The following is a 13643-nucleotide window of genomic DNA, read 5'->3' as shown; positions in this document are numbered from 1 at the left end:
CTAAGAGACATTTTGAAAACTTAAGGCAAGAATTTATTGAAACACTAAGAATACAGGATTACAAACTAAGAACAAGTAATAGAACATTTATATGAGGCAAAACTTTCATACAATTTTTCGAAAACACCCCAGACTCTTTAACCATGCACTGAGTGCTTTAAAGGGCCTGGGCTGAAAGCCAGGCTTGACTGCTCACTGGGTGACCTAACCTGGCGGGGAGGGGGCAGGTTTCTTTACTTCAGTCTGCTCAACTAACAGAGATCATTTAAGGGTTTGAGCTGATGTTTACAAGTAAGGTGTTTATTTGCAGAATTAGGCCGCACGAACCCACAGTGAGACCCGTTCTGAATCGGGAAGTGGCCACTCCAGTGAGGACTGGATGCAGAGCTTGCTTAGCTGCACAGAAAACCAACCTCTTTGCCTACCACAGAAGTCGGTCATATGGATTAAATAAGGTGAGCCAGGGGAAACTCTTAGCAAAGCAACCAGTACACAGAACATGCTCTATAAACTTGACTATCACTAGTATTAGTGAAACACTATCCAACAGAGCAAATAAGTGGTACGAGGCCCTCTACTTGATCTGAGGGTATTGCAGCAGTGGAAACAAGCTCCTTTGAAACAAACTGTACTGGGGCCGAACAGGGTATTTATTTACACGGCCAGTTGTATCTGTAAATGTGTGTTACATCATATGAGTTACAAAAGCTGAAAATACCCATCTTTAGGAGAAAGAAGTTACTGGAAAGGCTTGATGTTTTTCTATAAATATCTTAGATAATTAAACTCATACCCCCAAAACTGCTCTTAATGTCTCAGACTAGGATGCACTTCAAATTGCAAATTTGAGAAAAAGTAACCAAAGTGATCATGCTGCCTGCTTCAAACACAAATATGAATGCAATGAAGTCTCCTCACCTGACAGATTCTCTGAAATCCCAGGTGTCTGAAATCCTTATTCCAAGAGACAATCTATATTGAGATAAGAAATGTCAATCTAGTAACTGAAACAGCCATTTCTCTGTGATTTACAGTTTTGAGACACTGCTAGATAATGTACATATGTGGCTTCTCCCTCCCCTCCTGCCTCCTTCTGCCCCCACTCCAGCCAGATGTCACCAGCACATCTGGCACTCTGGAAGAGAAAGGCTTCAACATTTATTATAAAAACGAACATTTCCTTGAGAATTAGATCCAAATTCATCTGAAGTCACCTAAGATATATTTGGCTGCCCCAAACCCCAGATTATAAATAATATTAAATCCTAACTGCTATGAAATTCTGTCAGTTTAACAGAAGGCCTAGGATGACTCTGATTGTCAGAACTAATTCTGATCTGCTCATCATCTACTCTCAAACAGAAAGAAAAGTATTCACAGGCTAGGGAGATACACGTATATGCACAAGAGAATAAATTCTGTCACTCTCTACCACTAAGAATAGAGGGAAATATTCTGAGTTACTTGTATTAACACACTTTAAACACTCATCTTGACCAGCACCTAAAGGAATCATGGGCACTCAGTATTTGTTAATTAACTGAATTTGATGGTGCTTGGTTACTTTCAGGATCTCTGTGATAGTTCATGAAAATGAAACCGCCTAAACATTAAGAAAAGACATTTAAATCCCTCAGAAAACCTATTATACAATATACGGTCATAATATCTAAACTTACCTCTAAATAAAGCTGCTACTTTAATTCATCATCACTTTCAACATTCAGCAAACATTAGATGAATTCTTGATTCATATGCATTACAATAAGTCTGAAACCCCATATAAATAGATATATTTGAATACAGTCAAGTATTATCCTGTCAAGATAAGGAAGAGTCAATAACACACAGTTCTGCTTACCCGTTTTTCCTCTGTGAAATGTGACTGGGAGCAGTGTCTCTGCATTAGACTAAAAGAGTAAGACTGTTATGTTTCAGGGTGCCAGGGCAGGTCCCCTACGCAGGCTTCAAACAATGCCAAAATCCCTCAAGAATAGGTCTCTACCTCTAACCATAGTTTTCAGTTTTCCTTCAAAAAGACTGAAAAGTAAAACAAACTATACTAGTATTATAAATAGAAAACTAGAGTTAAAATGAGACTTTTCCTCCTACCAACTTCCTCAAGGAAACACTGTGCCCCACCCAGCTGGTACACAACACTACACTTCTTCATGGATCCCAGAAATATAGGCTACAAATAAAACAGAAGCCACTAAAAGCAGTTGCAGGTTCCTCACTGAATAATGGATTCTTGGGTTCTAACAATTTAGCCCAAGTATACATAAACCAGTGGTAACCTCAGTACCCTGGCTAACTCCATGTGTGTACCACTATCACTCCTACCACGAGCCCTTCCTCTAAGTTCTACTTCTCCTCAGCTGTGTCCCATGGGTGTTCTGGAATTGTTCAGGGCTTAGATAACTCTGCTTTCAGAGTGAAAGGTGTCATTAAGCTCTAAATGAAGTCTACTTAAAAAAAAAACCCAAGAAAAAAACAATTCGGAGAACACCACACAATTCTCCTTATCCCTTTTTCTACCCTACATTTTGGGTTCTTAGGTTCCAATAACCAAACACATATACATAGCCTCTTACTTCCTAAAAGGAATTCCCCTAAAAATTTTAAAGCTGATTTGTCCATGCAAATGACTTGCTTTCTTCAGCCATTAACAGAAAAAGAGTAAGGGATCTTCAAAGAAAAACATGCATTTAAATGGAATTCAGAACTTAAGAATTAAAGGTCCATCTGTACTCAAAGGAACTGAGGGCAAAGTGTGAATAAAACAGTGAGTGTGAATTCAACACTCTTGTTATTTGATGGGACAGTGCCTGGAAGTCTCTCTCTCACTCCGCATGCTTTGCATGATAGATTAGCACCAGGCAAGTTAGCACCTGAAGAAGCGCCTCTTCATGGTGGAAAGGAGCTTCCTTGACTGCACATTCCCCCCTGCAAAGAAACCATTGTGATAAAAAAAGACTCTCACCACCTAAGTTCCTCTAAGAAACAGCAGTATTGGGAGCAGGGCACCCTTCCACTTCAATGTATTATCCAGCTCTGGAGTTTCAACTCTGTAGACGAAGAAAGAACTAGACCCTGAATGTACATCCATTCTGCCTATTTTCACCAGACTTTGAGGGCATTAACAGTCTATCAAGATCTGCCTGGCTTCTGAGACTCCAGCAGACCGAAGCACCATTAGTGATATTCCTGCTACCACTTTTTGTTTGTTTTTGCTTTCCTAACCTGAGGATGCTGGCTTTCCTTAAGTTCAGGACAGGTACTTCGGTGTTCCAAGGTGTGGAGCACATGATAAGTTAAGATCTGGCTACAAGATTCCCTTTTCAACCCTCTGGGATCCACACAAATAAGCCATACTCCTAGGAAGATACAAGATGGCAGCTCACAGACAATGTATGTAGTACTTGACCCTGAGTCTGAAATGACATTGCTGCATTTGCTGCATACACCAAGTGGACACAATAATCTGGAACCCAAATTTCAATAACTTCTAGAAATGCTCATGGCAGATGATAGGTCTCCCACTACCTCAGCAGCTATTATGTATAGTAGCTGCCCTCTTCCTATCGTGCCTTGCCCCCTCCCCTGTGTGACATCATGCCAAGATGGTTGCTCCCACCAAAGAATAAACCCTTCTTTCCAGCATGTCCCTGTTCCCACCTAGAAAGTAACCTAATACTCGCTCACCTCCTACCACCTAGTGACATCACCGGTTCCTCCATTCCCTAGTCACTACCTCACTCAACCCCGTCTCAGCGCCTACAAACCCCACCCCAGTCTCTATAAAAGACTCTCCCTGCCCCGGCCATATTGCTTTTGTCTCTCCTTTGTTCAGAGACAGCCCAGCAGATCTATTCCCCTAATAAAGGCTTGTTGTGGCCTGGTCTGGTCTTGGTCTTCAGCCTTTCACCTGACAGCAGATAGGCTTTCTAGGCCAATGAGAAGACAATATAGTAGGAACCAGTTTCCCCTCTACCTCTGAGTTGTATCACTTACAGCACCGCTGACTTTGAACACATTACTTCATTCTTCTATCCCTTCCTCCTCATCTGCTAAATGAAGATAATTATGTCTAGGGTTGTTGAGGATTAAGTTCATGAATTATAAAGTACTAAGATTGATGCCAGTAATGTTTATGTTTGCTGTTAGCATCATCAACTGTAAATACTACAAGTGAGTATTGCCAAGTAAGGTACCCTGAGGACCCACAATAAAATAGAAAGCTAAACAGCAGCTTGGAGCAGACCAGATAAAAGGCGGGATGAGCACTGGAGAAGAAAGCCAGAGCTTCTCCTGAGCTGGGGGACAGGCGGCGGGCAATGCTGGGAGTCGGGGCCAGAAGTGTGTTGCTGCCAAGTCGATCCTCAAGGCCCTCTCTCTTCATAGTCCCGATCTTTAGCTCCTCAAGCAAATTCACAACAAGCCAATTCTTATTTTCTTAAAGAATAAAAAATTGTCATATGTATGTTAAGAGAAAAACAAATCGGACTGTGACTATCAGTTGTAATCACTCTGACAAATTCTTAAAAAAATAAATAACTGGGAAGAGCCAGGTGTAGTGGTGCATACCTGTAATCCTAACACTCAGGAGGCTGAGGCAGGAGTATTACTAAGTTCAAGGCCAGCCTGGGCTACATAGTGAGTTCAAGGATGGCCTGGGCTGCATAGAGAGACCTTGTTTCGAAAAACCAAAACCAAAACCAAACCAAAAAAACCTCCTGAGAATTAAAGTGGTAAATGGGGTTCTGGATATACTAAAAGCCCTAGGGTATTCATTAAATACTTGCTAATTGACTGAACTTGCCCATTCAAAGAAAACTCAGAAATGTAAATACCTTCAGGGAATACATCTTGGGAGCATACAATTTACTGAGTATTTTGCTTAATAACTAACCACAAAATTTTGGTTCATATTTAAGTTAAATATTTAATTGATGTAAATAATACTACTGTGATCAATGAGAGGCAACCGAGAACATTTTATTTCTACTTTTTAATGAGTACATTTTTGGCCATTTTTTTTTTTCTTTATGAGCACATTTTTGGTCTTTATGAATTGTTTCCTGGCTTAAAGACATTTTTTTTTCTTGGTACGGGGGGTCGAACTTGGGACCTTGTGCTTGCGAGGCAGGCCCCAGAACCACTGAGCTAAACCCCTGGCCCTCAAAGACATTTTAATATAACAAGTATTTTCATTGACAATGGGGAAATAAACAGGTTAAGTTTCATGAATAGCAACTACCAACAATCTCTACTCTTCATTTATCTCAATGTTCAAAAATACTGTTATAGAAAAACCCAAAAGAAGTTGTCAAAGTAGGGCAACTGGTGCCTCTGGGATTAGGAGGTCATAAAACTACTACACCTTGTACCTGCCAAGAAGAGTCACTTACATTAAAATTATAGTAGTCAATTAAAGGGGGGAGGGTAGGCTACCAGCCTAAAACAAGAAAATAAGGGCCAGTTGCGTTTTAGAGAAAGCAGAGGCATATACATGGGCTACAGGAGAGACTGTGCTTGAAAAATAAAACAGGGCTTCCTCACTGATTAGTCTCCACTCCATTCTCATTTCTGACTGATTGAGAAACTTCAAGGCTTTCTCAGAATCAAGAGATAAGAATTTTTATGTGCATTACTACCAATTTAATTTCTTCTAAGGTAGCAGCACTTAAGAAAAATCAGGGTATTCTCATGTCTGACTTATCAGAACTGAATTACTTTTCAGCAACAGTAGAAAAATAATGTCCATGAGTGAGTATGATGTGGGGGGCCAGGGAGGGGAAGAAAGAAAGCAGAGATACAGAGGCAAGGAAGGCAGTGTGCTTTGTGATTTTCTCTTCTTTCACAATAATGGGAGTTCAAATATTTCTGGCTGGTAGGCTTTTATCAAACAGACCTTAAGGATATGGCTCTCTTTGGATTCCCACCTGGCATAAACAGTGGTCACAGCACTACACACCAAGCTCACAGTTACACCCAGAAAGCACAAACTCCAAGATTTACAAGGTCAGGGTGAGGGAGTTGATATAGGAGATGGGGCGTGGCAAAGCTGGCTGGAGAACTGAACAAGACCTGTCAATCACAAGACCCCAGGGCAACTTGAGGGCCTGCATGCTTATAGAACTTCTCCCCAGCCCCAAAGAGATGTGGACTGTTGACAGCATTAAAAGGACCAGCCATCATGGAAGGCTGCTAGCCCATGCGGTGTCTGTACATGGTGTGAACTTTTATTTTTGCTTTTACCTTCCTTTTCTCTTTCTTCAGCCCAAGTTCAGCTGGTTTCTCCCAAACCAGTTTACCCCACACCTTTCAAATAAACTTTTTGGCACCCTTATTGGCTTATCTAGTCCAATTCGTTGATGCAAGAAGAACCTGGAACACTTTTGATTGACGAGCCATTTTTTAAAGAAACTACCTTGTAATAGAGCCACCTGGGGAGCTTAGAATACAAAATATAGTAATATACCAAGGTATGGTTCAATGCTTCTAGCTGCACTTTTTAAAACAGCAATAATGTTGGGGAGAAATTTTTTTCTGTTTGTAAACAAGGCAGTTATATCACAGAAAACTGGGGGATGAAAAGAACTGACTTACAAAGTCAGTATCCACAACTAATTGTTAGTATTTTGTATATTTCATTCTAGTCTTGTTTCTTCTTAACTTCTAGTTGGCCGCTAAATATGCTAACACAGTCTTGCATTTTAGTCTATTTAAAAAAAAAAACAACCTTTTATTGAAGCTGTTAAATAAACAAGAAACTCCAGTCCCTTACGCTAAACCAAATGACTTTCCCTAACTGTACAGTTTTGCCATTGGTTGTTTGAAACTCAAAAACAAACGCTGTTAATGCTGTATCTAAAGTACACAGAAGCTGGAGGTGAGGTCTTGTCCTCCCAGAGCCTGCTGGAGTGGGGAGGGGAGCGGGTGGACTGCAACTCCACTCTGCACATCTGTGTCAAGAGTCTCAGGGTGGGCTGGGGATTTAGCTCAGTGGTTTTGCCGCCTGCTGCACAAGCCCAAGGACCCAAGTTCGATCCCTGGTACCAAAAAAAAAAGTCTCAGGGTGAGGCAGTTCACAGCAGAGAAACACTAATGGCCTCAGGTTTACACCAATGTGTATTTCCAGAACTAACAAGCATCTTTATCCATTAACTCACATTCAATCACAGTTGGGGCTAGGAGGTTTTATGATTACAGAGTTATGCAGTCCCACAGCCTCAGGTTTACACCAATGTGTATTTCCAGTTTTTGTAAAATGGTTGTTCAGAGCTTAAAACATTCTCCAAGGAAATAGTAAAGAAGAGGGTCATCTTTCCAATTTATTCTGCAGCATCTATTTAATCCACATAGTTTGAAGCAAAGGTTTCAAATAGGTAATTAGGACAATTCATTGAAACATGAAAAGAATATTCATCTATGTGTTTATTTTTCACTGTAGGATATACAACATTGATATAGTACTAAAAAAACTTAATTTGTAGATATATACAATGGAGACACAAGCTGTGAAATCTCAAACTTCTTCTATTTTTAAACAGAGAAGCTTAGAGACAGACCATTAGCTTAAGCAATAACACCAACGATGTTCGAAACCATATTGATAACCAGATCACTTCATATAAACAAGTTCCAAGTTTCCACTGGGATAAACCCAGGAATAAATCTATCATGGAAACTTTACCCTGTGTATCTCTTCATGGATCAGTTTGGTAATGCGAGTCTGGAATCCCAGAGCAGGAGTTTGCAGAGGGAGTAGGGCTGCTTCATTTTCCAAGAGGGAACCTCCTCACAGAGCAGAGTGCTTGGTCTCCTTTTTTCAGTCCCTCCTTAACCTGGTCAGTGGAATTGATTTTTGCTTCACACATCTTCAAGGCTTCTGACTCACATACCTGCTGAAGTCCATTTGTGGGCTCCTGGGCCCCTTATTACACGGAACAGAATTCAAGCTCAGTCACATCTAAGGAAGGACCTACATATTAAAGGGCAGACGGGGCTGAGGACAAAAGGCCTTGCACATCAAAATGCAGCACACTTGTAACAAAAGACTTCAGTGGAAAATAACTTTTATGGATGAAGACTAAGTCTGGGGTTCATATTTTAGTCAACCATGGCATATACACTCATTTGTCACGTGTACATTTCTCATTTGTCAGATTTCCCACGTGAACTGGGAACACCTTTCTGTAGAATCCAAACATAGTAAAAGACAGATTCCTGGTTCTGTACCAGGTCCTGTTAGTTTCTAATCATTACCTGGTCTCCTATTCCCAACTCAATGTAGGTGATTGATTCTCCACATAGAGTTCAAGTTGAACTTTAAAACACAAATCTCATCTGATCATTATTTCCCCAATGGCTCCTTTCTGCCTGTTTTTAAATTCTGCTCTTTTCTAGTCTCCTGCTGTGCAAATTAAATCTTCACAGGTGACTGTGAAGTAGAAGGTGGTAGAAGCTACTGTCACCCCAACTCTACTTCATTTTGCCTTGGAACAACTCTGCATGGAACTACTTACTGCCTCAAAGCAACATTCAGAACACCCTGCTCCCCAAAATAGTGATCAGCTTGAGATGGAGATCATGACAATTACCAGATGTGGAGAGAACAATGCACCAATAAAACACCCAGGCTTCGGGATCCAGCCATGGGAAAGACACTCCTGGATTAATGCCATCCATATAAGCCATTTTCCACCAAAGTCTTTGCCACAAGTGTGCTACTCGTTGGCAGGTGGGACCTTGGATCTGCAACTCCACCTTGCCTTTAGTATGGAGTCCTTGCTTCCTTGTGACAGTATTGCAGATAGGTAAGTTAATTAGCTATCTTGTGTGCAGTTAGACAGGACCAGCCCTCCAGGAGCCAAAACAGCAAGAACCCAACATGGAGGACAATCAAGACACATTCACTGAAGGCCAGAATTGTAAAAGGAGAGAAACCACACACCTCTGTGCTTCCCCTGGGGATAAATGGCAGTGATTGATATTCTAAATAGGTATCAGTCCCCTGGGTAGGGGGTGGGGGGTCAAGGTCTTAACCCAGCCTCTTCAGAAAAAAATCCCTGACCCCCATATTCTTACTGAAAATCTTTGTACGCTTGCTTCGTGACTTGCTCCCCCAATTGACCCCCATTTAATCAATATTACCTAGCTGACTGTACTTGTAATCTTATTGGTCATGGTTTTGTCCCACCTCATGCCCACCTTGTAAATTTCCACTGGGTCTTCTAGTTTTGTCCCACTTTGTTCCCGCCTCACCACATGGCTTTGCTGTACAAAACATCTTTGAAAAGTAGGGTGGGTGGGCAACCCACTTTCTGGTCCCCCTTCTGTCCCTCTTAAGCAGAAGGTTTCTTTCTCCCAATAAGTTTTTCCTACTCTTAACCTCTGTTGTTCCTAGAATTCATTCTTCAATTTTACAGAACGTGAACTCGCGTTTCAGATATCTAGTAGGCTCGAGAGTTACATCTCTTCCCCTTATATCAACAGAGCCTGAGTTCTGCTCTCTAGAATTGGGGTCCCAGAATCCTGCAAAGGGCTTCAGTAGATGTGTGAGTCAGAGCCCTTGAAGATACATAAGGTGAAGATCATTCCACTGACCAGACTGACAGAGGGGTGAACTAAAGCAAACTGATCAACTCTGCTGCATGAGGGTTCCTTCCAGAGAAATGAATAGAAATGGGTCAGTTTTGTTGTTTATTTTTAAAACTATTTTGAAATAATTTTTCAGGTTTAACTACAATAAGCCTAAAACTCAGACCACACTGACAGATGTGCAAGACTGTGAGACTAAATATGTCTAGATCTCTCGAGTCAATAGGACATAAGCATATTACATGATCCATGATGTCCAGCCTCTAGTTTATGTAGCTTAACCACTCTGAACCCACTCTGGTTTATTCTCTGGTTTATTTACTGGATCAGTGGGGCTCTTTACCATGAGGATGGTTTTAATAAAAATTGCTTAGATGTCACATTTCCGTTCCTCAAAGAGTCTAATGCCAAGGGTTTCTACCATCTAGCCTATACTTCACATAAGGAACTGGAGAATTTAAAGCACCCAATTGATATATCAAACTAGCAAATGGAGTCTGCACTAGAGGTGAACAGAATCTATGCCCCAGGAACCAAAGCATCAGAACCAGAAGGGCTGAGACCTGGACCACACCCATCTTCTACTTTACAATCAAGACAGTAACAGCACAGAGGTTCCAATGGCTACGACCTTGTGAGTCTCCAGGTCCAGATTAAAAACCCTAGAGTGAGAGGTACATGGCTTTGATACAAGCTCTCCTCCTCTTCAGTTGTTTGCACCAATAATCACAGACTGTTAACCTAAGAAGGAACCTCAGAGACCAGATTCTTATTCCTAAATTAAGAAACATCTTGGAGGCAAAGAGTAATTTGACTCAGAGCACTGGGATTGAGCAAAAGGACACCCTTATTCCACACCACAACTCTGCTTCTCTAAAATATCCCACAGCCTTTTGCATACAAGTACCATGGTTTTTAAGAACAGTTGAATCAGAATCTGAGTAACATCAATGTGTCATTCATAAATCATCTAGAAATAGCTTTAGTTTCACAGTAATAAGAGTCTGAGCTATATGCCATATTGATATAAATATACAAAATTCAACTAACTTCTAGTCTTTTGTCTGAAGTGTGATAATATAGGCCTCTGGTTAAACGCAGCAAACTGGTCACATATTATTCACTTCTTTCCAACAGCCACTAAAATGATGGCAAATAAAAAAAGATATACAAATGAAAGAAGAGAACACAGGGGAAGGCAGCAGAGGAGTTATTTCAACAAATTTTCAGAAGACAAAGTGGACAAAAATGATGGCTCATTTAACTTCCTCAAGTATGCTACAGCCTAAAGAACTTGGGCAGGATGTATCAAGAAAACTAATTTGCTCTCACAGAAACCCTAAGGTTTAGACTTGGAGAGACTATGTGCCACAAAATACAAGGCTGAGACATGAGACTGGAAACTGTTTCCAGTTTAGAGAGAAATTGGAACTCTCAGGTCTCTGCCTTAACCTTTTACAGATGTAGGACTAGTGTCTCTGCCTCTTTACTACCTTCCCTGAACAGAAAAGTCTGGACAAGGTAGGTCTGAAAACCACAGAAACCAAGCACCAGGCATTTGCAATGAGCAAAAAAAGGTATTAAATAAAAATATGCTCTCTAAACCATGAGACTTTGTATTAGTCAGCTGTTTGTTGCTACAACAAAATACCCGAGGCTGGCTTATAAAGAAAAGAAGTTACTTAGAATTCTAGTTCTAGAGGTTTAAAGGAATGATGACATCAGCTTAGCTCTGATGAGGACATCACTACGAAGAGAGAGGAAGAGAGAGGAAGAGAGAGGGGGGGGGGGGGGGGGAGAGATCACACTGCCAAAGAAGCGAATCTGGGAAATAGCCAGTCTTTTTTTTGTGTAACAACCCCTCTAGAGAACTAACTTAAATCCCAAGAAAACTACCTTCATCCTCTCAGAGGGTACATCCAAATAACCCAATCACCTCCCACTAGCCCCACCACTCAAAGGTCCCCTAACCTCAACACTGCTAAGAACCAAGCCTTGAAAACAGGAGTCCTTAGGGCACAAACTACATCCAAATCATAGCCATCCTTATGCTACTTTCCTTCTCCAAAGATTCGGTCTCCCAAATGTTGGAAGCCAAAAAAGCACCTCTAATGTAAAAGATTTGAGAAGTCTCCTCTCTGAAGACAGAATACACTTCTCGGTATAGGGACTTGTGGATTGTCAAAACACAAATTGGTCCCAAAGCCCACCTGTTGCCTGGTCCAACTACTCTCACAAAGTCTCAGATTTTTCATGTTCTTAAATGTAGGAACAGATGACCAAAAACAATATATTTGAGGAGTTCCTCCAACAGAAAGGAAAGAGAACAAGGAATAAAGATAGGAAAGAAAGAAGTTAAACTGTCAGTATTCGCTGATTATATGATACTTTACACAGAAGACCCCAAAAAATTCTACCAGAAGACTTCTAGATTTAATTGACAGATTCAGTAGAGTAGCTGGATACAAGGTCAACACTCAAAAAACAATAGCCTTCTTGTACACAAATAACAGACTCACTGAGAGAGAAATTAGGGAAACAATCCTGTTTACAATAGCATTAAAAAAATAAATTATCTAGGAATCAATCTAACAAAGGAAGCAAAAGACCTCTACACTGAAAACTATACCACTCTGAAAAAGGAGATCGAAGAGGATATAAGAAAATGGAAAGACATCCCTTGATCCTGGGTAGGAAGAACCAATATAGTGAAAATGGCCATATTCCCAAAACTGCTATATAGATTTAATGCAATGCCAATTGAAATTCCAATACTATTATTTCACAATACTAAAGAAAACAATACAAAAAATCATTTGGAAACAGAAGAGACCTAGAATAGCAAAAGCAATTCTAGGCAACAGAGACATGGCTGGGGTATCACAATCCCCAACTTGAAACTATACTACAAAGCTACTGTGATAAAAACAGCATGGCAAAGAAACAGACCCAAGGATCAGTGGAATAGATTAGAAGATACTGAAACAACTCCAGACATACTCAGCCACCTCATCTTTGAGAAAAGACCCAACCACCCTCACTGGAGGAAAGATGGCCTATTTAATAAATGGTGTTGGCAAAACTGGATTTCAACTTGCCAAAGATTAAAACTAGACCCATACCTATCACCATGCACTAAACTAAGATTGAAGTGGATTAAAGATCTAAATATTAAAACAGAAACACAAAACTTGCTGGAAGATAAGTTAGGTAGAACTCTTGAAGACACTGGCATAGGAAAGGATTTCATGAACAAAACTTCAGTAGCCTGGGAACCAGCACAAAGAATCAACAACTGGGATCTCATCTTATTTAAAAAGCCTCGGCATGGCAAGAGAAACCACCAGCAGAGCTAAGAGACAACCTACAATGTGGGAAAAATTTTTTTAGCAGCTATACCTCAGACAAAGGACTACTATCTAGAATATATAAAGAATGAAAAAAATCAGACCCCCTGGGCTGCGGATTTAGCTCAGTAGTTCCGCCGCCTACCTTGCAAGCACAAGGACCCAAGTTCATTTCCCAGTACCAAGAGAAAAAAAAAAATCAGATCCTCCAAATTTAAAGCCCAATTCAAAAATGGGCATCTGAAATGAACAGACATTTCTCAGACAAAGAATTAAAAGCAGCAAATAAACATGAAAAAATGTTCAACATCACTGGTCATTTGAGAGATGCAGATTAAAACAACACAAAGATTCCACCTCACCCCAGAAAGAATGGATGCTATCAAGAAATCAACAAATAACAAATGTTGGTGGGGGTTGTGGGGAGAAAGGAACCCTTCTCCATTGTTGGTGGGGTGCAGACTGGTACAACCACTGTGGAAATCAGTAAGGAGATTTTCAAAGAACTAGGGCTAGAGGTCCCAATTTGACCCAGCTATTGCCCTGTTGGGTATCTTCCCAAAAGAATTAAAAGAATCATATCACAGTAATATATGTGCAGCCATGTTTACAGCAGCACAGTTTGTAAAAGCTAAAGCTTGGAAACAGCCCAAGTGCCCATCAACTGGAAACTGGATGAAGATGATGTGG

At 40.6% G+C, this 13643-nt stretch overlaps 1 protein-coding gene across 9 annotated transcripts in view; it reads right to left on the bottom strand.

The window, feature by feature from the left end:
- The window catches only part of Mcc (MCC regulator of Wnt signaling pathway), a 425319-nt gene that overhangs the window by 184594 nt on the left and 227082 nt on the right, over positions 1-13643 (bottom strand). For 4 of the 9 annotated variants that reach the window (XM_087194482.1, XM_087194484.1, XM_087194481.1 and 1 more), the window contains one exon: positions 919-972. The exons of the other annotated variants lie outside the window; for them this stretch is intronic. In XM_087194482.1, the coding sequence (XP_087050608.1) occupies positions 919-972 (54 nt within the window). The remainder of the gene's footprint in view (positions 1-918; positions 973-13643) is intronic. 9 annotated transcript variants of the gene reach the window in all.

The sequence above is a fragment of the Heterocephalus glaber genome, unplaced genomic scaffold (assembly GCF_053883595.1).
Source record: "Heterocephalus glaber isolate CG9 unplaced genomic scaffold, H.glaber_assembly_v1.0 deba00001606, whole genome shotgun sequence".
Classification (NCBI taxonomy): Eukaryota; Metazoa; Chordata; class Mammalia; order Rodentia; family Bathyergidae; genus Heterocephalus; species Heterocephalus glaber.
Note: the sequence above shows the minus strand (reverse complement) of the source record. Positions and strands in the feature narration are given on the sequence as shown.